The 25,034-nt window shown below is 32.2% G+C and overlaps 1 protein-coding gene across 3 annotated transcripts; it reads left to right on the forward strand.

Annotated features, from left to right (window-relative positions):
• The first annotated feature begins 1,534 nt into the window (after nucleotides 1-1,534).
• Nucleotides 1,535-24,562, forward strand: LOC127735769 (uncharacterized). 3 transcript variants are annotated; one of them, XM_052246070.1, is made up of 7 exons: nucleotides 1,535-1,666; nucleotides 6,311-7,472; nucleotides 12,657-12,698; nucleotides 16,800-17,058; nucleotides 19,344-19,554; nucleotides 21,545-21,730; nucleotides 23,243-24,562. In XM_052246070.1, the coding sequence occupies exons 1-7, from the start codon at nucleotides 1,643-1,645 to the stop codon at nucleotides 23,525-23,527; spliced, it is 2,169 nt and encodes a 722-aa protein (XP_052102030.1). In that variant the 5' UTR covers nucleotides 1,535-1,642; the 3' UTR covers nucleotides 23,528-24,562. The 3 variants fall into 3 exon arrangements, with proteins under 3 accessions (XP_052102030.1, XP_052102032.1, XP_052102031.1); XM_052246071.1 differs by lacking the exon at nucleotides 1,535-1,666 and adding an exon at nucleotides 2,331-2,410; XM_052246072.1 differs by lacking the exon at nucleotides 12,657-12,698.
• The last annotated feature ends 472 nt before the right edge of the window (nucleotides 24,563-25,034 follow it).

Below are 25,034 nucleotides of genomic sequence, written 5' to 3' on the forward strand. Positions count from 1 at the left end.
TTATCGATAATATCTATTTTTACTTTACATTTAACAACGACTTACCGCATACATCAAATTTTCAAAAATGGTACACTCGTTTCTATTAGGAGCTTTAAAACATGAAGTCTGCATAAAACTAATGTCAGTGTCGTATTATAAGGTTACGGGAAAAGTCTGTAGTCACTAAATAGCTTGCCTCTTACAATCCATTTTCACCATATTTCGTTCAACGCCTAGCCTATTTCTGATAAACAGTTTGAAGTGACTATATATATAGCTGATGGAGACATTCAAATGAAGTGACGTGGGATTACGAAATATTCTTCACTATATGGTACCTTTGCATCTCATGGTTGAAGTATAACATTTACTTTAAATTTCTATTTCAGAATATATACAAATGATATATACACTTATACGTAAATCTGTTACGCTTAATCCGATGACATAAAAATGATTTTTTTGAGTGACGTTTCCATTTAGAGAAAGTTACCAATGAAAAAAATAATCCCAATTCATCCTAACATACCCCATTTCAAGTTTAGCAAGAAACAAAAGTGTAATGAGTTTGCACATCTATCTATGAGAGACTAATGTAGTGGTTATATTGATAATATACTATACATCATGCACTGAGGATTGATTGATTGATTGTTGTTTGCTTAACGTCCGGTGGCAAATATTCCAAACATGTTCAGGACGAACACTGCCACTTAAATGAAAGGTTGAAAGGTGTACTGAATAGGAAAAACAATTTAGAATTGCAAAAAGCCATCTACGAACCCCCAAAGAGTTGTTGCAAGGGTTCTTAACGCGCACTGAGTGTGGCACTCTCACTACACGAGGCATTGGATTTAACGTCCCCATTCTGACCGGACGTGGCAGTGTATTTATCCATCCAAACAATCCACAACCAAAACGGACGCCCCACTTTGGCAAATGTTCTACTGCCGATCGGAAGAAGACCAAAAGTGACCATGTTTTTATACATCACTGAGGAAGAATATATTATGATTTCATACGATACGCCATTACTTAGGCGATGGGACAGGAAGTGTTATGTTCTCGAGTTTTCTTTCTTAATATTTTTTTTGAAATCTTTGCAGTCATTGATTGGGTTTTTTTTGTTGCGGGGGTGAGGGGGGTGGATGGAGTAAATTTAATTTTTTTAATTGTTTCATATATGCTTTTGAAAGAAAAAAAATCTATTTCCCTTTTACAAATATTCTTGACATCCATCACTCACAAATTTGTATCTTCAATCACCACTGCGTCATTGAAATAAAATTCAACAATTATATCCTTATTCTTAATAATGGGATATCGTCTTTTAAATGTTCATGAGCAATTTGTTTGTGGTAATTCGAGCACAGAAATGTGCATTCATTTTATTTGTTTATTTTCCTTTACATACATAATAATTCCATTATGGAATTTGTTTAAAATGTTATGTACAGATATCTGTCGATCTATTGTACTATAAAATACGAACAAACAATACAACCAGGGTCAAATGACTTTAAAACGGTTGAGTGAAAAAAGGGAGATAATTTCAATTTTCACATAACTGTCAGAACTGAATGAGCAAATCGAAGGCTAGTATCGTAGATTCTGAAGGATGTTAAATTAAGTGTATCTAGCTACACTGGAATTCCTTAAAATGCCTACCTTTTCGACTTCAGAGGTAAACATATTTACTTTTGTTAATGTAAGACTAGAGTAAGGCTTTTAATCTTTGATAAAGTAGATGAGAATGATAACATGTTTGCTTATTAATTCTTTTCCATTACTCCCCTGACAGCCTTTTAAGATTTATCTTCATTGAGTAATAGTAATTAAAATTTTGTTATTCAGTCGGGATTCAAAGTTTAAAAAGGAACAATTTCGATGGAATTTCAATATTTTACGGGTTAAAAGTGCAAATAAATACGGATTTCACACAAGTTTTTTTCTAACTAATAAAGAAGTTGCATTTTCAGGTAAGCTTACATTTCATTTCAATTGGTTGTATTTACATTTGCTTTCGAAAATAAAGTATAAACAGTGAAAATTCAAATATTTAACTAATAAATAAACAAATAACCTTATAATTATTTTACTATTTCCTTTGTTATCTATTTATTTTATCTACTACAAATCAATGTTGATAAAGTTAATGTCTGGTTCCATTCCAGATATATGTGACCCATTGTTCATATCGGTAGAATGTTGCGTGATTGTTTTCTTCTAATAATTTTAAATTGACACCAATTAAATTACTTATTACATATACTTCAATTATTCAGTTATTGCTACAAGAATTATAAAGTTAATAAGCTTTATCACCCTTCCAGACGAAAGTATATAAGCGTATGATCTGCTTAGGAATAAGTCAATATTTAAAGAACAGATTATTGTTTTCGTTTTCACAATTTCTGTCTTTTAAATGGTAAGAAAATAAATATGTGGACAACGAATTTGACTTCGTGTGATAATTGATTTTTTGTTTATTATATTAGTTCATAAAAGTATGGTTTATAACAATGCAATTAAAGTAATCAAGTAGACCATGTAACTTTGGTCTGTTCTATAGGCTTGACAAAAGTAACAAACACATGCACTTTTCTAAGCAGCATTTATAAAAATAGCAATCAAATTGGAGAAATAGAGGGCTTTCATTCTTTTCTATTCAAGAACCTTTATTGTTTGAAATTTTTGTGAATACCTATGCAGTAATTGAACGACATTATTATATATGATTAACTATAGGTACATTAAAATGATGACGTTTTTTTATGAAAATGATTAGTTATTGTTCGATACTGTTAGTTTGACACAAAACAAATATAAATCATATGTATTTATCCAATTATACAAATAATAATACATCGTAGACAGGATTATGATAGCCTGGGACCCCGGTTCAAAGTTGACAGAACAGGACACGAAGCAAAGAATTGACCGGGATCAAAGACCGTGTTTATGATAATTCAGGAACTTAACTTCAATGTGTAATTTTATATTGTCGGTGGTTCATTATCAGAAACGATGAACTGTCCGCTTCATCATTATTTGATAATCTGTATTCTGTTGTTTTTTTTGTTTCGTTTTTTATGTGGAGAGGGTGTTTGCATTGATTTGCAGATATTTTTCTCTTCATCTATGACCTAATCAATCTCTTTCAAAGTGATGATATCAAGAGATATATCCAGTTGCCGCTGAATAGGTAAAACGTCTATTTTGATACCGGCTTCATAAGGATTGCTCATGCCTGGGACTATTATACTAACTCATAGGTAAATGAAAAAAATAAAAAATGTAAAGGTTCTGAGAATCAAAATGGACCTAGATATAATCAAAATACTGTCTAAAAAAGATGATACCGTAATATTTTTTTAAACGAAAAACAACCCACAAAACTATCGTAAATTTATCATAGACCCGAAACAATCGAACGGCCAATATTAGACACCGACCGAGAGTCTCTGAAATTTGAAAATTTTATAATTCGTCTTTCTTATTTTTCTTCCTTTTTTATTATGCCAGCTATCCTCCTTCTTGCCAAAATTCTTTAATTTTAAGGACGGAATAAGTTTGTTCTGAGATAATTTTTTTATCGATGGGTTGCTGTATAATTGACGTGTTCCTACATCTTTTATTCATCTTTTCATGGCGTACCGAAAGTATCATCAAATAACCTAAACCGTGAAATATTTCAATTATTTCTCACTGTTTATAATATTTTGATTGAATTTATTATATATTCCATTCCTTCGTCTTAAACAAAGCTTTAATGCGGAAAGAAAATTGTAATTTCCCAAAACAAATAACTATCACTATAATTGTGTTTACACTGCTATTGATACAGAATACATAAACGGTTACAATTAAAGTTGACACAAACAAGTTAATAGGATACCCGTGTGAAAGCAGACCTATTGAAATGTGGGAAATTTATTTACATTCTGAAAATGACTTGTTTATGGCTTTTGTAAAAATTTGAATTATTCAAGTATAGTAGCGATTCTAAACGCCACTTAACATGGCATTTATCAGATTTCAATCTTAACTCAATCTAGGCCCTGGGGGTACATCTATATACAACTTTACGCTCTTTGGAATCGTTAATGTTACTTATTACTCAATCGTTTCAATTTACAAATAATTATAGATTTTACCAATTAAATGGTGCTTAATTTTTAACTTTTTGAAACCCGTGAAATCAGTGCCATGAGTGTATATTGGCATGGGTGAACTTATGACCTGAGCGGGACAGTTAGAACAGATAGTTGATAGGTAAGGGAGTATCTCAAAATTTATAATACGGAGTATATCTGTAACGTTTGCATTACATGACCAGGTGTGGATGTGGGATTATGAAAAAGGGGGAAGGGGAGAGGGGACTGTCAAGAAAACTTTATGATTGGGACATGTAAAAAGTCTTGCAATAACCATATACTAGTATGTATATAGTTCCATAAGCGTGTCTGGTCCCCTACTCTCTAAATCCGCCTCTGATGCCATTTCCAGCTCTAGATTCAAACTCATGACATGTCGAATAGGAATTCGCTGCGAAATCAAATACTTTCATTATTATTTTAAAGTCAGAAAGTCTTCTTTGAGTGATAACAATGTCATGGTTGAATTTTAATTCTTTTAATCCAAACAAAGTTACTTGTATAGGCATGAATGTGAAATAATTGAGCCACCCGTGGTTATGGAAAACCGTTAATGTATGTTACAGATATGTCTGATGACCAGATAAAACTTTATATTCACACCTCTGACAAATTACTGTAAAAAGGCTGTATAGAATATTGTTAAAAACCTTTTAGAAATTATTTACGACTCGAGATGGGATCTATGGACACGGAAGATAGTTCGGCCGAAGTAAGTCTCACAAAAATGTTTTTTTCGTAATCTTTAAACAATACAGACAATTGCCGCATAGTTATTTAAGGAGTTGGCTGCATATTGTTATTCTTTATCATAACATGGTACTATTTTCCTCATTCCAAAACTATTTACAAAGTTCTATTTCATCATTATGTTTTATAATATTATTTATACACCTTTGAAAAAAAACACTAAAAGAATAATAATCAGCTTTGTGTGTACCGGTAGTTTATATAGTTTAATGTACTATTATGAAAAAATAAAAGAGGTACAATGTGTTTGTAAAACAGTTTTACTTTTATCAAAGGAATTCGAAATATGAAAAAATACATGATTTCTGTTTGTCTTTCTTCAGGTATGCTCGTGACAAAAAAAAAGCACCAACAGGACTTATTCAAAACTGTCATAGCCGGCTTTATAATAGTTTGTTCTGATGTTGTACTGTTACACCACTGTCCCAGGTTAAGGAGAGGGTTTGGTGCCAGCAAACATGTTTAACCCAACCACATTCTGTATGTGCCTGTCCCAAGTCATGAGCCTCTAATTCAGTGGTTATCGTTTGTTGCTGTACATCATACTTGTTTTTCGTTAATGTTTTGTACATAAATCAGGCCGTTAGTTTTCTCGTTTGAATTGTTTAACATTTTTCATTTCTGTGCCTTTTATAGCTTACTATGTGGTATAGGTTTTACTCATTGTTGAAGGCCGTATAAGTGTTAACTTCTACGTTATTTGCTCTCTTGTGAAGACTTTGCCTGAGAGAGTTACTACCTTAATTTAATAACAATTACATAATTGTATTATCTGGAAATTTACTAACAAAATCACGGTGCCATTATAAGGCACTATCTTTCAAATACACATGACAAAAAAGATTGACAATTCAGTAAGATATAAATCTGACCCGATATTCATTTTATAAATGTATGCATTAATTTTCAAACAGCTTTATCATGCTAATAGCTAGTCATTGTAAAATGCGAAAAGCTTGTTCAATAATTTAATAAACAACTAAAAAATCGCATATTAAAATACAATATTGCATGTTTTGACTAGAAATTAACAGAACTATTAATTTTTACATCATACATAATTGATAATTTAAATTCCTTATTGATTCTTACGACCAATTTTAAGTTGTCGAACAAAGAAATCTAGCATTGCATCTCCTATTTTATTGGTTTTTTAACGTCAATCTGAATAGGTTTAACTTAATATTTCAGTTATAGAGTTGGTCTAACAAGAGAGATTGTTTTACCTTATTAAAAAGATTAAACGATTGTCAACAGAAAGCATTTTTTACATACAATTAAGTATATTGAAGATCCGGCTTTAAACACGTGTGCATGTGCAAATTCTTAAGCGAAGTAATTTGAAAGTTAAAGTTGACAGAAAATTTAATCTTGATATGAATTAAGAACTTTATTCTAAAATGTCTTTTTATCAATTTAAGACGGAGAGTTCTGGATCGGGAAGGATGGCAGAGCGAATACGTCCAGAAAAGACACCTCGACAAAGAGTTCAGAAAATATGGCGTAATGTCCGATGGGCTCAGTCGTTTCCAGAAGAAACATTGTCGATGGAGTCAACCGAAATAACACCAAACTTCGCCTTGAGAAAAATTGCTCTGTTGTTTGAAACGAAAAAATATGATGAATGTGCTACCCTTATCAGAAGAATGAATTCTGTGACTTTGGGAAATATTTTGGCTGAAGTGCCACTCGAGGTTTTGTATGATTCAATGCCACACAGCTTGTCGATTCTTGAAGCTCTGTACGTAAAACTTTTTGATAAAATAGATGAAGAATTTCCAAAAGAGCATATTAGGACGGATCTTTTGGTTAAAAGGATGGTTACATGTTTTGCTATTTTAGCAAAGTCTATTGATAAAAACTGTAACGTGTATTATCCATTCTGCAGGAATATTCTGAGAGTGGTGTCATCTGTGGAACCCGGATTACGGCAACAATTGCGACAGAAGAAAAAGGCTTTGGACAAATGTCTTAAACATTTGGGACAACATGGCCTTGTTGACAGTTCTTGTGGTTCACTTATGAATTTACACGATTCTCTTAAACTTGAAATTGAAAAAGTTGAAAATCAGTACAAAACTGCGTTGCAAAAATTAGACGAACTAAGTTTGTCAGCAAAACATCCGATGTCAAGTTCTATAACGTTTGGGAAAGCACCAACTTTGGTAAGTCATCAAAGATTGATGCAACTGAGTAGAGATGAAGTTGAAAGTCGTCTAATCAAAAACAGAACTGTATACAACATCATCGAACCTGCAATAACAAATCAGTATTTAAAGAAACTCATTCACATATTAGAGAAACGGATTGAATACGATAAAATATCGATGTTTCATGAAAACGAACTGAGGAAATCGTGTGAAAACCTTCCAGAGGACGCATTTATGTCTACGACACTTCAGCATTTCTCTCAAGGGTACGCAGTAATCATTCGCCTTTTGAAGGAAGTTGCCGAGGAGGAAGAAGCACCAACAGAGGATGAAGCGCCTTCTAGTGATGAAGATATTGTTTCTCCCGTTACGCATATGGACAGAATGAAAACAATTTCAAATTTTAATGGGCTTTTTACTTTAAAAACAAATGGTAAGTTTATTTCAGTTATTAATTAAGTTTAACATACACACGTTTTCTGCATCTTTTGCAAGACGGGTCGTTTTTATTAAAGTTATCAGTATGTATAGAAAATCTAAACATATGTCATTGACTTCTTTACGGGAAGGGCAAACTATTCAAACAAATGAAGAAAAAAACCGTAGATATCTGCATCTATATATACATATGCTATATGTTCACGGTTAGTGCTCTAATTTTCAAGTCTGTACAAAGTCGCATTTTGCGAGGTTGTCTATGTAGGAAATACACATCATTATTTTAAGGTTTACGAAGAACAATCTGATTTGAAATTTATTAAATCGCCTTAACAAAAGAGCATCAAATATCCATCAAACAGGTCTTTATCCAGATTAAGTCGTTGTATTATCTACTATTAACTCAAAGATATAAATTGTCCGAGCGTAAAACTTTGATAACAGGTGTTAAAATATCTAAGTATCAATTTAAACCCAAGCTGTGATTTAGAGATAGCTACAAATTAGACATATTGAGGCCAATGTTTTTGCTTACTGACTTCTCTATCACAGTTCTGAATGTAACAACTTAGTTATATACATGGTTAGTTTCAAAATTGACTCGATTAAAGGTCTTTGTGGGATGATTCATTAGACTAAAACATTGTCTTTCTGGTCATCATAGAGAAACTATGCAAAACTTCAATTATTCAAAATCACCTTTTTTATACATGTTTACATGTACACGTTCTTGCGTCCTGTCGCGGACTTTGAAGCTGTGAGGGGGAAATGTGATTGCTGTACATTAAACTACCAATTGAACTGTTTTTATACACTTCCCGCAAATTAGACCGTGGTTTCATAGTCTTCTGTTCAGTATCAATGATTATTTTCTCACGTGTGCACTTGTGTTCACTAGTGAAGCATGAACATGATTATAAAGAATTTGGAGAATGAAAATGTTGAGTTTTGACAAAGGAAATGGCTGAATACTACATAAATAAATCAAGTCAAACAGGACGCAACTCAAAAACTGTTGTTTGTATGACTCTCTCTCTCAATTTATTTAGAAAATTTTCATTTAAAAAAAATCTGTTCGAGAAGATTTAAATATTCAATGCACAGCCATTGAAGTCCTTTACTAAAGGATGACATAAATATGTGCAGTTCGGCTGGCCTGGAAAATTTTCACAGACACATTCAAAATCATAAATCATTTTATATTGATACATTTCTATAAATGATCATAGCTTAAATTTCATTTTTTGTATTGATTTTCTACACATCAAAAGGAACCAATTTTCTCATCATAAAATTCAATACATAAACACCATACGAGTCATTGGTGTGTACCTTAAACTGTTTTTAACTGAAATTTTAATTACATTTTCATGTATTGGGAAATAAAAAAAGTATCAGAAATACACTTAACAAAATGTTCGATTTTTTATTTATATGTGATAAGTCTAATGTAAATGCGTATTTCCTAAAGGGTAAACAAAGTTGAAATGATTTAGAATTTTAATTTAATTACTAATTAAATATTTTCTCAGCGGACTAATTTTAACATACATAAGAAAGTAATAAACTGTGTATTAGGAAACTTTCACCTGTTTTTTTTTCTGTTGACATACAGTATTATATAGGAATAGAACATTAAAGGCTCAAATTATAACACGATTATGTGTCATATTTTCAATATTGTTAAGTGTTTCTTATTCCATTTCAATAAATACACGATGAAAGTAAAATTCGTTTGAATGAAAGTATGCCCTTCATATTCATTATGCCACGAAGGAGCAGGATTTATATAATTCTAGCCTGTCCGTCAGTCCGTGCGTCAGTCTGTTCATCAGTCATTTTCGTTTCCGGATGCTAACTTCAATACTACACTACATATCGGTTTGCAACCATACTAAGATATATGGTCACGTATAATGAGAGGACTATTCTTATTGATTTTGAGGTCACTATACCCAAGGTCATAGTTACTACAAAAAGACTGAAAATTATGCAGAATATTTGTTGCCGGATGCCTACACAAAGGATTACAAACTTACTTGGTATATAGTTATATATTATATGAGGAGAAATTTCAAACGTCAAGGTCGAAGCTTCTAACATAGATTGAAATTTTCTCCACCTTAAGTTCATCTTTGCACCAATCCGCTTACGAGAGACTTTATTTTGTTTTCAGAACACAAAGGAATAGGGGCATTAAGGCCCGATTTTGGCTCAAGAATATAAAGTTTTTGACAACTATTTCAAATTGGCACATAATGTTTGGAATTGCATAGAGTCAAGAAATATAAATGAAAAACAAGATTTATTTTTATCTGATGACGTCACAATTAAGTCATGATATGGACCGTATTCATGAAAACGATGAGAATTACAGAATTTATGCAGTTTTCCATTGTTATTTCCATTGTGGAAATATCGTGCGCAGCCAAGACAACAAAATAATTTAAGAGAAGCTTTATTATAACTATTGACATAATCTCATCAAATATGACGTTGTTTCTTGGGTGCGCACATACTTTGCCAATCTAAAATATACTTAAAATTTGATGAAAAACAAGGAAAATCAAGAAATTTTACAAAATATTCAAATTTTGTCTTGGTTTGTTGCCATGGTAACTCTTTAAATGTGAAAGTTGTTTTTATTTTCTGAATACCTTGTACCTTAGTCTAGTTAGGACAAATTTAAGAATATGTATGATAACTTTTAAATTTGCAATAATATTTGGGACAAATAAGGGCATTATTGCCCTTACTCCTTTATTAAGTTATTACTGCTTCTCAAAGAAATCATTTAGTCTAGTTGGTCTGTAATCGATAAATCACATCATAACTATATCTTTGATATTGTTTATTAAACCGTTAAATTTCAGTTTCATTCTTCTATTGCTCAACAATATGATATTTTCAGTATCATATTAAACTGAACTCATTTTCATCTTTAATCCAAAGAATTTGCTTAATGGATTATCAAAAATAGTTTGCTCGCACCAATTCAACTTCATTGTACACCATTTTTATTTGATTGAATGTTTATCATGCTATGCTAATAATATTTTAATCAAATAATGTAATAAAAGTTTAACTTGATATGGAGGGGAGGAACAGTGTAATTATTAAATTCCATTTGATAATTTGGTGTAAAGTGTTATTGTTGTGCGGTTGTTCACTGGTTTATTTTCTCTTTTTGTCAATTTAAATCTCTTTCTACAAAGAAATTACCTCATGTTCTTAATTTTTTTCATTAAAATTTCCATGAAATCAATTAAGTATCATTTTGCCTGCAATTACTGTACAATTCAGTGCTTATATCCCTTTTAATGTTGTATTTCTTGTGTTTTGTAGATTTGATAAATACAATTTGAACTATATAAATTTTGTTTCTAGTGACAAAATAAAAGCCTTCGTGCAATGTTAGGAATGTTACTTTACATGGCAAACGAAGGTGTCCAGGGTTTCTTTGGAATTTTGTGTCAATACTAGTAAATATACTGCAGGTTGACTGTAGATTGCTTAATACTGATTAAAGGTCGTGATTTATTGATAATTGGTTGTTCAATTCTTAACGAAAATTAAGCAATACTGCAGACATATTCGGGACTTAAAAGAACTGTATTTGCCATCCTGAAAAATGGGTACATGTATATATATATTTTAATGGGGGCATTTTTTATACGGACATAAACTTCAACTAACACAAGTAACCTCCGAATACATTGCACTTTCATGTTTATGTGTCTTATCTGATTCTACACGACCGTGTACTTATACATCCCAATATAAAAAAAGACGACCCCTAAGTATGTAGTCTGCTACCATATCGAAGAAACCAGTGAACCCATAGTCTACGTCCATTTATTCTAGTGATAAACTCAAAAGCTGTCAAAGAAAGAAAAACAGATAAAAGAATTATTTTCTGCACATTTTTTATTTCACTCAGTTTTGATTTACTTGCTATCTATTTAAAATTAGAAAGTTACTTGTGCAATACTAGTAAAGAGCAAATACGTATTTGGGTCACATACACTTGTCTTCATAGCATTGTTAAATCATTTCCCATCTATATAAAAAATACAAGATATGTTATTATGCCAATCATGACGCCCACTGCAGTAGTGGCTCTGTTATGGAGAAGTGTTTTGTATAGTTGATTTTTTGCACTATTTCCTGGTACCAAGTCCTGTAGTCACAATGGCTATGTCTTTAGAGATTATCAATCTATCACATTAAGTTTTGCAACGGCTGCGTACTGTTTCAATTCAAATAAATCTCCTTTAAAAACTTCTGTTACCTTACCAATTTTGTTTTGGTGAAATAATGACATCACAGTTTATAACGTTATTGAAAAAATCATAGCATGTAAATACACGATTTTCAATTTAATTCTAGGTCCAAATACACATACAGCATTTTCGTTTATATCCCTACCTAAATTAACTTCTAGATAAATTCTAAATTATATGTCCATCGCCCTTGTCCGAGACGGCCAAATTGTTCAATTACATTTATGACCAGAGTACAGTATTGATTAAAAAAAAGATGATAAACATATACAAATCTGACAATCATACCACATCTCCTTATTTGATAATGACGTGCACGTTTTTTTTTAAATCAGCCATTCCATTAAAATTGTACTCTACTTTATTCGCGAATATTTTAAATATACTTCATACTCGCGCTTACTTTCAATGGTTTTATAAAGGTTCCTAAATCGTTCATATCTAGAATTGTTTATACTTTACGTCCAGGGGCAAATAGTACATGAATATTCAGACAAAAACATGTTAATGAGATATGAGAATACCCTGCTTTGCACCAGACCGATACGCGTCAGACTGTTAACGTGCTAGGCCCGAAAGCTATCAGTCTTCGGGAAGACATATCACACTATATAAACACATTATTCCTACTCCGACCCTGATCAGTCTTTGCTCTTACTAAAAAAAGCCACGACTTGCCGGAGAAGCAGAAAATTGCGATTTAAAGTCTTGGGATTAACTCAGCTTGGGCGCAATGGAATCGCGGTATCACTGAGGTTGTTATATTGGGACGAATCCAAAAACTGATTATTACAATATTTACAAAGTTATCAAATCTTAATTAGATTTCATATGAATAAATAAATATTGAGGACATGTAACTGCATATCATTAATATGTTTATACAAATGTGCTAGGAGGAAGTACGGGTAGAGGATTTTTACGTACAGACAAAAAAGGTCAGTTGTGAAATCATGGTTTTGTTATGATAATTAATCCAATATTTATTAACAAAATGCTTTAATACATACATATAATTATTTCTAATATATATATATAAGTACAGCTTTGGGGGTCTAGTTTATATATGGTTGCACATACAATGTATATAAATAACGTATGTATTGGGAACTAATATATACAATATTGACTAACATTAAAATAGCCAAATGCATATAGTTAAGATTGTTTCACACTGGTTTATATCACACTTAGGACTCAAATGTAGTCCTATATCACATTATATAATACATTAAACGCCTTTGCAAAACAATGATATTCTAGATGATGAAAAATTTAAATGACTATTTAAAATCAAACCAGTCATTTGGTCTTTTGTAGAGAGTTGTCCCTTTGGCAATCATACCTCATCTTCTTATTTTTATATTGTTAATTCATTTCAAATAATGTGTTAATGACTTCCAGAAAAGATAGAAAAGAATTAAAATGTGTTATAAAAAGCACAAATTTTGACAAGAACGATTAATAACCACACAGACAGTTATAGAACAATGGGAAAATTTCGAAAATAGTCGGTTGTAAAACATTTTTTTTTTTAATAAACATACCGGTATAAGGTCAGTTACGTTGTACTCACTATGAGCAACACGACGGTGACACATATGGAGTAGGATCTGGTTTCCGTTCCGGAGCACCTGGGATCCCTAAGTTTTTGGTGGTGATTGTGTTACTTAGTCATTTTGTTATGTAGCGTTTTGTAAACTGTTGTTTGTCGTTTCGTTGTTTTTCGTTTTTTTGTTGTCATTATTTAGTCGGTCTCTCTATTTTGACTTATGTTTGGCAGTGCTTTTGTGTAATGCGCATAACAATCATTATGTTAAATCACTTAAATTAAGTCTGGCTAGTACCGTGCAAAAGACTTAGAGTGGCGAAAAGTGGTTATCTAGAAGAAGCCATGTTTAAAAAAATATACAGCTTTCGCAAATTAGTCAGTCATGAAATTAATTACCACGGTACAGTGCATTAAAAAAAATAGACATTGCATTTTAAAAAACAACTTCTATTTCTTACAATTTTTATGTACTTACAAAGATATGCTAATGATGTACAATTATTATGATATTGTATAAGTCTTATGTAAGAAAAAGATATAAACTGTTTTATTCTAAATAATGACATCATGATATTGCTTTTAGACATACGGTATCAGTACATCGGATATCATGTTGATCATATCCAATGACACCAGGCCAAATAATGACATCAACATCTTACTAAAGGTCATCTGAAATAAACATGCTGAAATATAACTCAATGTCATAATTTCGCTTAAGGTCATCACATGCTATATATAGTGAATTATAATTTAAAGTCATCATAACTCTAGACCTGTGAAGTGAAATATAAATGAAGGTCATCATAATCCCGATTGGTAAAATATTACTGGAGGGACACAACGTCATAAATATATCTGAAAGTTATCGTATGGTGAATTGTATACGAGGCACCGTTTTACTATTTATTCCTTATTTTCTGATATCAAAAATTTGAATTCCTGGTATCAAAAATTGATTTTTTGATATAAAAGAATCCCTTTTTTGATATCAAGAATTCGATTTTTTGATATCAGAAAATTATCATTATTTCTTGACATCAAGAAATCCATTTTTTTATATCAAAATTCCAATTCCTGATATCAAAAAATCAAAAAATCAAAAAATCAAAAAATCATTTTTTGATATCAGAAAATGGGGAAAAGATGAATGATGGGGCACCCTGTGTGTCGATAAAAGCACCCGAGCTCACCCAAGAGTCCTAACATAAGGTCTGGTGTTTCGGTCGTGTTTAAGGAAAGAATATCTCAGAGTTCGGCTTCATCAGTCATAAGAAGTTTTGTGTTTTTGTGTTTCACATTTCAATTATTTTAAGGTTTATAGTCAATAATTCTTGTAAGTTTCCGTTTCTTTTATAAAAAATTATTGGTTTCCTCTGAAACGGATTTATGTTTCCAGGATTTTGTGGTAATATTGTTTTTAGTTTTTCCCCCCGTTGTTTATGTTGCGGATTTAGTAAGTTAGTTAGTTCTCTTAAATATAAAAATAAGGAGATGTGGTATGAATGCCAATGAGACAAGTATCCACAAAAGTTCAAATGAAGTGGGTGTAAGCAATTATAGACAACCGTACGGCCTTCAACAATGAGAAAACTCCATACCGTATAGTCAGCTATTAAAGGCCCCGATATGAAAAATATGAAACAATTCAATTGAGAAAACTAACTGCCTAATTTATAACAAAACAATTCACGAAAAACAAAAATGACAGATATGAACCAACGACAACCACTGAACTACAGGCTCCTGACTTGGGACAGGCACATAAAGAATGTGGCGGGGCTAAACATGTTTGAGCGCTCAACCCTCCCCCTTACCTGGGACACTGATGTTACATCACAACATAAGAACAAACTATAAAAATCAGTTGAAAGGCGCTTAAATCATCAGATCGATACAAAGAAAAAAAAAACAGCTAACAAAAACACAGATCGGACGTGACAGGGTATTTATAAATCCTCAACAAACAACAAAAAGACTCAAAGTACAGATCTGATCTGAGAGTACTCACATTTACTGACAGCTAGTTCAAAGCCAATAACAACTAATAAAAAAAAAATGCATGTCTTGGATTTTCAAATACTTCGTCTATTTCGTCTTTTTAAGAGACGTCTTTTGAAGACTGCTAGTATTTTTTAAGGACCGCGCCATGCATAAATCCTTTAAATACATTTATTTTATATGAGCTTTTTCTGTGAAGTATTGAAAAGTTTCAGTAGGTTTGATGTACATTTTTATATCTAAAATACCTTCATTTTGGAAGCGTTTGTCTTTGTATTAAAACGACTGTCAAAAATGTTGGTATGTAAAATTTAGGTGGGTATGTATTGTATTGGATATATAAGGAGAAAAGATCGTGTATTACATCAGTTGAACCTGAATATATCATCCAGCTATTGTATCTAAATCTTGATCACATCAGTATTTTGTTTCGATGTGTCAAGCTTTGTAAAACATTTTCAGTATTTGATAAATTCTTAGAACTATTCCGCCATTCGGGATTCTAAGAGTTCGACACAAAAGTAAATACTAGTATGTTATATTTTAGAATAATTCCTAAAAGCTTCAGTATATTGTCTTTTAGTGGATGGCACTCGAATTTCGTACTAAGTTGGAATAAGGTAATTCAGTACTCGTTCAGTTTCGTCAAAATGAAGATTAGTGTACATGTTTTTTGCTTCAAATGTTATTAAATAGCAGTTTTCTGGAGACTTAGAAGTCTAAATCATTATAAAACTTGAAGTGTCCTTGTATTTTGTTTTTGTAACAAGGGACACTATGTCATCAATATAATGACCAATAGAGTGTAGCGGTACTCCACATTATAAAACAATTGGTCTACCGGGAACCTTTTTTTGCATATATTTCCTGATGTTTGGGCTCATGGGTGAGCTTGGATGCTTTTATTGACACACAGGGAGTCATCATTCATTTATTTCTTATTTTCTGATATCAAAAAATGATTTTTTGATATCAAGAATTCGAATTTTTGATATCACAAAATATTCTTTATTTCTTTATATCAAGAAATCGATTTCCTGATATCAAAAAATTGAATTTTTGATATCAGAAAATAAATTTTTGATATCAGAAAATAAGGAATAAATAGTAATACGGCGCCTCATAATTGTAACAGGATGTCATCATTACTTGTTGGGTTCTAAATATTGCTATGTGTTAACTTTGATCGAAAATTTATGAAATTAGATTTCTATTATATGGTGACTTTTTCATACATTTCGTGTAGATTCCTTCGTCAAAGAAATCTTGGACTAATGTTTTGATTAAAACGAATCTTCCAGTCATAAAAACACATCAAGATATTCCATGGTAACGAAAATGTTCCAAATTTATCCTTTTCAAAATTTGATTCAAATTCTGTGGACCTGCTGTCTACATTATCTTTCGATTGTATACAATACAATATGTGTCTCTTTGAAAGATGTGTGCATATATATTCTTTTTAACATCTCGGAAATTATTGTAGGTCTTCGTCCTTCAATTATATCAGGACCGTTTCCGTTCAATTCCAAGTCACTAAATGGTACTACAAACGGATATTCACGACCAATTAGACACAGTTTCTCGCATGTAAACGGTCATAGTTTGACAAATGGACATTCTCATCACCATGACAACAAAATGGAGAATCTGGAAAAAGAAGTGGAGAATTTAAAATTGGAACTTGAAACAAGCAGACAGGAGATCAAAAGATTACAAGAACATGAACAGGAATTAACGGATAGGTATATTAGCAAAACGTACAAAATAGTTATATTTGTCAAATTATTATAGGATCACCTATCCCAAAGTCACTGAAAAATTTTGAATATTTAAAGACAAACTTGACTACAAAATAAACTAATACTGTATAAGGATGGTGATTAAAATAGGTAGCTTAGGTCAAAATGAAAAAGAAACGTTTGAAAGATTTGAACCAAGACGACGCTTGCTCTTTTTGTTTTAATGCAACAAAAGGGTATTTTGCATGTGGATCCTAAGTCTCTCGTTCTCCATGTCGTAAACACTGTTCTCTAGCATTACTGGTACAGGTCATTCCGTTAACACATGTCGTGATCACTGTTCGCAAGCGTAACTGGAACAGGTCATTCCGTTAACACATGTCGTGTTCACTGTTCTGCAGCGTAACTGGTACAGTTCATTCCGTTCGCAAGCGTAATTGGTACATGTCTTCCAGCAAACACCTGTCTTGTAAACTGTTCTCCAACGTAACCTGTACAGGTCATTCCATTTACATGTCGTGTACATTATTCTCCAGCATAACTGGTACATATCATTCCGTTAACACATGTCTTGTACACTGTTGTCCAGCGTAACTGATACAAGTCATTCCGTTTACACATATCTTGTACACTGTTCTCAGGCATAACTGGTACATATCATTCCGTTAACACATGTCTTGTACACTGCTCTCAAGCGTTAGTGGTACAGGTCATTCCGTTAACACATGTCTTGTACACTGTTTTTCAGCATAATTGATACATGTAGTTACTTTAACACATGTCGTACACACTGTTCTCCAGTCTAACTGGTACAGGTAATTCCGTTAATACATGTCTTGCACAATATTCACCAACGCTAACACCTGTCGTACACACTGTTCTCCATTGTAACTGGTACATGTCATTGTACACTGTTCGCGTGTGTAATTATTACGTGTCATTCCGTCAATACATGTCGTGAACATTGTTCTCGAGCGTAACTGGTACATGTCATTCCGTTTAAACATGTTGTGTACACTTATCGCCTCCAACACTGGTACATGTCATTCCGTCAATCCATGTCGTGTACATTGTTCCCGAGCGTAACTGGTACATGTCATTCCGTTAACACATGTTGTGTACACTTTCCGCCAGAGCAACTGGAAATTCTGTTTACACATGTGGTGTACGTGTTTGGTACAAGTCATTCCGTTAAAACATGTCGTTTACACTGTTCTCGAGCGTAACTGGTACAGGTCATTCCATTTACATATTTCATATTCACTGTAATCGGTTTCATACGTATACATGACCAGACCAACGGTTGCGGTGGTCAATTTCAGAAATGAAAAATTGTAGTCGATCTAACAATGATTGAAAGATTCGACGATTTTAACCGTCCTGTTTTTAAAAGTTATTTTGGCTATTATACTTACGACTTTTATACATACGGTATTTAGAATTTAGTCGATTTAGTCTTAGTGTAATTAATGACTTTTTTAGTTACGCGGTCGCGCGCACTAAAATTGCTAGCATACGTTGGTATGAATGATTTCATGAAGAAAATCAATGGTTTAATCGCTACAGTCATAGTCAACCAACCAATATTAATAAAACAGTCAATCATACAAAGTGACATATTTAAGTTTAGCTTTTCGTAGTTGACTGGGAACGAATGACAGTTTTCCTAGTCTCAACAAGCAAATGGTCCTTTTTTAATACAATTTTGACGGCGTTGCTTTGAAGAATGAAATCGTGGCGTTTAAAATTGAACTTGGCGACCAACAGTGACTTAGCATGAAAACAAAATAAAAGAGCCCAAATTGAATTATTCTAAATATCATTACAATAATTACTCTTTCAAAAAGAACGTAAAAGTCATTCAACAATATTTAATATAAATGATGTCATAAATATGTGTCATTTTAAAATACGTTTCCTTTTAAAATCATAATTTTGTGGCATTTTATGAGTACTGGATTCAAAACGAAATCGTTGCTTACAATCAAGTACTGATCAGTACTAGTAGTTCTCAAGATGGCACGCAGAGACCCAATACGCTGTATGTTTTATGATGTCAATTCCATTTCGTAAAGCTTTCATTCAAAAGTATATAAATATAAACAAGTTATACCAATATTTTGACAATGACATTTCAAATTAAATAATAAGTTTTTTTGTATTGAAAAATAACAATATACAGTCTAATTCAGAAATTTTAAGGTTTTGTAAAGACGGCCTTTAAAAGACCGACCAACACGGAATCAAGTAATTATATATACATAATTAACATAATTGACTATTTTTAGATTGGCAGATCAAGTGCAGAGTCAATTTACAACAAATAATCAACATTTTGAGGATTTAAATCTGGGAGAAAATCGACCAACTGAATTAGTCAGACAATACGGTAATTTGTATAGTGATGCACGAATGGACGCAATAGATGCTCTGGACAGTATCGAGGAACTAGGAGAGTTATCGTTACTGAAAGAGAAAATCTTATTTTCCGTTGTTGTGGTACGTGTTATTTTTCAGGATGATCAAGTAATAATTATTTGTAGGATTCTATCTATAGGAACATATATATATATGTAAAAATAAGAAGATGTGGTATGATTGCCAATGAGACAACTCTCCACAAGAGACCAAATGACACAGACATTAACAACTGTAGGTCACCATACGGCCTTCAACAATGAGTAAAGCCCATACCGCATAGTCAGCTATAAAAGGCCCCGAAATGGCAAAGGTAAAACAATTCAAACGAGAAAACTAACATTTATGTACAAAATAATGAACGAAAAACAAATATGATATACAGCAACAAACGACAACCACTGAATTACAGGCTCCTGACTTGAACAGGAACTTATAGAATGTGGCGGGGTTAAACTGGTTTAGTTCTGATAAAGTATGATGCAAAGAGATTTGATGCGTAATATATGCTATTTTAGTTTTGAATGCAGTACCTATTAATGTGTCAGTAAAGTATATCGGAAAGTGAAAAAATCCATCATTATTATAATGTTCTCTCTGATTTCATTCTGTCAACTCCTGTTCAAACTTAAAATATAATTCCAACATTTTTTATCTATCTGCACCTGAAACTATCAGCCTAGCTGCTTTCCGATATAAGTACTCCTTTCATAATAAGAACAAACTAAACATTTTGATATATAATAAGGAGATGTGGTATGAATGCCAGTGAAACGATCATACAACAAAGTCCAAAAGACGCAGGTTGAAGCAACTACATGTATAGGTCACTGTACGGCCCTCGACAATGAGCAAAACCCATACCGTATAGTCAGCTTTACAAGGCTATTCTACATGACAAAATGTGAAACAATTCAAACGAAAAGCTTGCTTTTCTGTTATATCTCAGAAAATTTGTAAACATAAATATGACATTTGTCAAATATATACATCGGGTGCAAAATATGACTTCTATAACAATCCACTCTTCAGTTGTTCAATGAGTTAAAGTTCATTTAAGTTTGTGTTTTGTTTCTCTATTATACCCTCAAAATAAGATAAAGCTGATGTGAGAAAAACAGCGTTCTCAAGATGGCAGAGACCCAATATGCTTGACAAGTATTTTTCTTGTTATGTTTCTTTGATATGGTGCTCAGTCAAAATCTACGCATATTTAGATAAATTCTATATTGGCACGATACTTATCATCTAAACTTCACGTTTTTAAAGTAAAAGACGACTTTTTATAAATGCCACAAAATTATGATTTAAAAAGGAAAATGATTCAAGATATAAAGTTCTAAATTATATACCTTGCTTTCCGTTACTTTCGTTTTCATTGTTTTGACCAGTTGAAGTTACTATCATCATATCCGACTTCTAAAGCAAAATTTCCGTCAGTTTTATTACAAATTGATTTATATCGAATTATTATACAATGTTACCTATATTATCATTACCACCAAGAATATCAGCTTAATTTTGCAAGTATTTATTTACTCAACTTTTGGGAGTGGCGAATGTCTATAATCTCGTTATTTGCCTATGCGAGTGCAAATTTGGAAAATCGTGAATATCAATCGACGCAAAATTGCCTATAAAAACATAAAAGCAATAAAAATACTAGTAGTTGTAATAAAAAATTTACAATTTTTGGAATTTTAGGGACAACATAAAAGGGCTCATATCATTCATTACTCATCCTACTGTCAATTTAAAAAGATATAAATGTTAATGCCACCTTTTGAGAATTGAAGCTCCGTCACTAATTTGTGACCCACTGCATGTTCTGCATGAAAGAGTGTACAGAAAAGGTTTACCTGTTTTGCGACACTCTGCGCTGTGCATTAAATTGGAAATATCCCATAGGGACTTAAAAATGTAAATGGTTATGGTAAAATTTATTATATTGCATTATTGTATATACATTTGCATCTTGGGCCAATATCATAATTGCAAAAAAATATTTTAAATTTATTTCATAAATGTGCCAATGACACCGAAGATTTAAAGATTTTGAAATTCCTTTCAGCTTTCATTTCGTGACACTCAACAAATGCTTCATGAAATTAAAGGAAAACTACGCCATGTTTTAAATCTTCCTCATCCAGATGCTAGTCAGAACATTGTTGATGACATCACGCAGAAAATGGAATCACAACTCAATCTCTACCTCCAGCAGACGTCACATCGCTACGATCTTACAGTTGTCACACAGGTAAGATATTACAGTTGTCACACAGGTAGAATATTTCAGTTGTCACACAGGCAAAATATTATAGGAATATGATGAATCTGAAATGTTTGTTTCTTAATTTGGTTTCTGAAACCAAAATCTTTTTTTATACTAAATTGCTTATTTGCCAATGAAAATCTCACGGTCTGTGTTGTGCGATTTTTCGTGTTTCTCGTGAGTCTTACAAGTGTATATGACTTATAAAAATCTTCAAGTATCCCACTATTGATTTATTATAGCTAAGATATGAAAGGGATTCGTTTCTGTAGAAATCATACAACAAGAAAAGAACGCGGGAAAGTTTTTAAATTTGCTTAACCATATCAACCCTGGTTTCTGTGTTTTGAAATCATGTAATTTTTTCATAAATAATCAAAACCTTACCGCAGAACAGTATCCAGTAGTATTAACCAATTGTGTTAAGACGCAACATGAGTCAAGCTATGAAGTTGTTTATTGGTTAACTGAATATATTTCATTTTTGTCAGTGAAATGAAAACATTATACAAGACGGTTCTATTTTTAGGTATAAATATCAATGATATAATGTGCAATGAAATCTAAATACTTAGCAACAAAGTACGCAGAATCTTAGTAAACTTAACATGCCCTCATCTTTTTAACCCATTACAAATAAGTCACCGCTTTAAACTATTAGCTTAAATTTCGGCCCATATCCAAATTGCAAGTGTTCTTTTCCCCAGTTGCAGTCAATATTTACCGCTCCATTAATCTTGTCGACCCTCTTTGTAGCTCCTTGCTAATCTGTTGACTGTTAATTGGTTCATGTCCTGCAGATGCTGATTGCTTTGCATTGGGGAAACTAATATTGTTAAAATTTTGTTAATTCATGGCCAGAGACGATTACATGTTATTGTACTGTTTTATGTTCTTTTATACACCTGAACAATAATATTTACTTTCTTGCCAATATTATCAATATTTAGACTGAATTTGATTTTTCTTTTTGGGGATGCTTAATTTGAATTATTTTGTTCTGAAGGGTATCCACGTTGATTTTGTAACAATGCTTTCACGGTATTTTAGGATTATTTTGTTGATAGATATGTTTTGATGTTTTTGAAAATGTTGGTATTTTAAGGGCGTATCCTTTTCTTTGTCGAATTAGATGAGTGTCCCTCCCCTCTCTAAGGATTTTAGCACTGCAAATTCCTCAAGTGAAGGAATTATCTTTAACCTCTACGTCGTTGGTAAGAAAAATGTCAAATTAAGGTATTTGTAAAATGATTGACCAGTACAGTCAATTTAAAGCTCCCACTTATTTCTCATACCTTAACATAACTTCTATGCTTTACCGAACTTCTCGTATAGTACAGGCGATATAAACAGGTAGCAGGTGCTGTAAATATTGGTATTTGGTTGTACTTGGTCATATATTTTTTACATCACTGTCGGATTTTTGTTTCATTGAAAATAATATAAATAAAACCAAAATGTTTTGTTTATATAAAGTTTTTGTTTGTATCATTGTAGGATGTCTGCAGACAAATCTATGCCACACTGTTTGACTACCCATGTCTTAAAGACTGTATTGGATTACAGAAATATATTACTGCTAGTGTTCGTGTCGCCTGGGGATTAACAGTTCAAAGCCCGCCATATGTAATTCAGTATGACTCTCGCAAGTTCAATCCGGATATACACACTAGGTTTCACACATCAAATTCTACTTCCGATGGAATTCAGACTTTCATATGGCCTGGATTAACAGAAGGATACGGTGGGCATTGTGTCTGCAAAGGAGTTGTGATCACGTAACACACAATAGCATTTTGTTCGTTATCTAAAGGATGATGCAGAATGATAATACCGTGTATTTATCTGTCAAACCTTACTTTGGATTAGTTTATTTGATAGTTAAGTGTTGGCAAGTTCAATTTGGAAGAACTAAAATGAAGAAGTCGTAGATGAGGATTATTACCTCAACCTGAACAATAGCATTGTCATAGACCAAAAGTTTGTTGGCATTATTTGTTTTTGCAAGACAAACAATAAGTTAATGTATCTCAATTTCCTATTGACGCCTTACATATTATTTTACCAGTGAACAAAGCATTTCTGTGATACTTTGTATTTACAATAAGCATTTATATGTTTCGTCATCATCATTTCTCTTAGTTTAACTATTTCATTCAAATGATTGTGCTAAGGCGGCGTAAAGCAGGCACCGATCAATTAATCAATCATTCAATTGAATAGATATTCTGCGAAAATAAAATAATTACCGATATCCAATTATAATTTGTCACTGTGCAAATCAGTCTTTCATTTTTTTACTCTTTTCCTTTTTTAAATGCTGACCATTGTTGGAACATCATATAGAATTATTCATATTCGAATATCTTGTGAATCGAGTCAGCGGTTGTTTGTGTTTTCATAACTTAGTTGAACTAGGTCATAAGCTGTGTTTATTCCAAAGTTTAGAGTTTGTCTTTCCAATGGCTCTTTATGTTTATGTAGTTTTTATACCTGTATCAAGATATAATTTCCTATTCAAACGAGTTTGCCTTTAATATCTTTTGGTTATTAATATTTTGTGGCCGTGATCAAGGATTTTCATCCTGTGTGAATTCAATTGAACTTCGATTTGTCATATACACAGTGGTGCTGTAATATTGCCTTCATAAATTCAATTCTACATTCTCATTATTCCTCATTATTAGATTGAATCCATGATATATAAATAAAAAAACAACACTGCAACAAAATAAATTGTACATTTGATAAACACGAAGGTTGTTACTATCTAAAGGAAATTGACCTTCTAATAAATTGGGCTATTTTTTAGTTATACCCTGTCTTTGTCTTCTTAAATTACTAGCTCTGAGTGTTTTTATTTTCTGAAACTAAATCGAAGATTTGCATCTTAAACTTACCTTAACGGTATGCTCCATTAAGAACCAACCACTGGTTAGTACTATGTTGATAGTCTAGAATCGCATCATAGGTGATGCATGTATAGCAGGATCCTTTCGATGCATCCGTTTCTCTCGGTTTCGTGCGATTCCGTCATTTTTTTTTCTTGGTTTGTTTTCAAATCTGGTTTACAAGATCTGAACATCGGTAAATTGCTGTTGTCTCTTACTTATACTATATCACCCGAGCAGTAGTCAAGGTTTGTGCATGGGTCATGAATAATCGTTATGTTTTCGAGAAATCCATAACTATGCCAAAACGAGGATTACAATTATCCGATATCAATTATTATTTTGCGTTTTGATATACAACAAAGTCTAGCCTTGATTTTTTTTTTTGCATATCTGGG

The sequence above is a fragment of the Mytilus californianus genome, unplaced genomic scaffold (genome assembly GCF_021869535.1).
Source record: "Mytilus californianus isolate M0D057914Y unplaced genomic scaffold, xbMytCali1.0.p SCAF_3, whole genome shotgun sequence".
NCBI classification, from domain to species: Eukaryota; Metazoa; Mollusca; class Bivalvia; order Mytilida; family Mytilidae; genus Mytilus; species Mytilus californianus.

Coding starts and splice junctions, on each gene's coding strand:
- LOC127735769 (XM_052246070.1), top strand. CDS start 1,643: ATGCCTACCTTTTCGACTTCAGAG. Junction 1,667..6,310: donor CTACCTTTTCGACTTCAGAG/GTAAACATATTT, acceptor TATCAATTTAAG/ACGGAGAGTTCTGGATCGGG. Junction 7,473..12,656: donor TTTTACTTTAAAAACAAATG/GTAAGTTTATTT, acceptor CAAATGTGCTAG/GAGGAAGTACGGGTAGAGGA.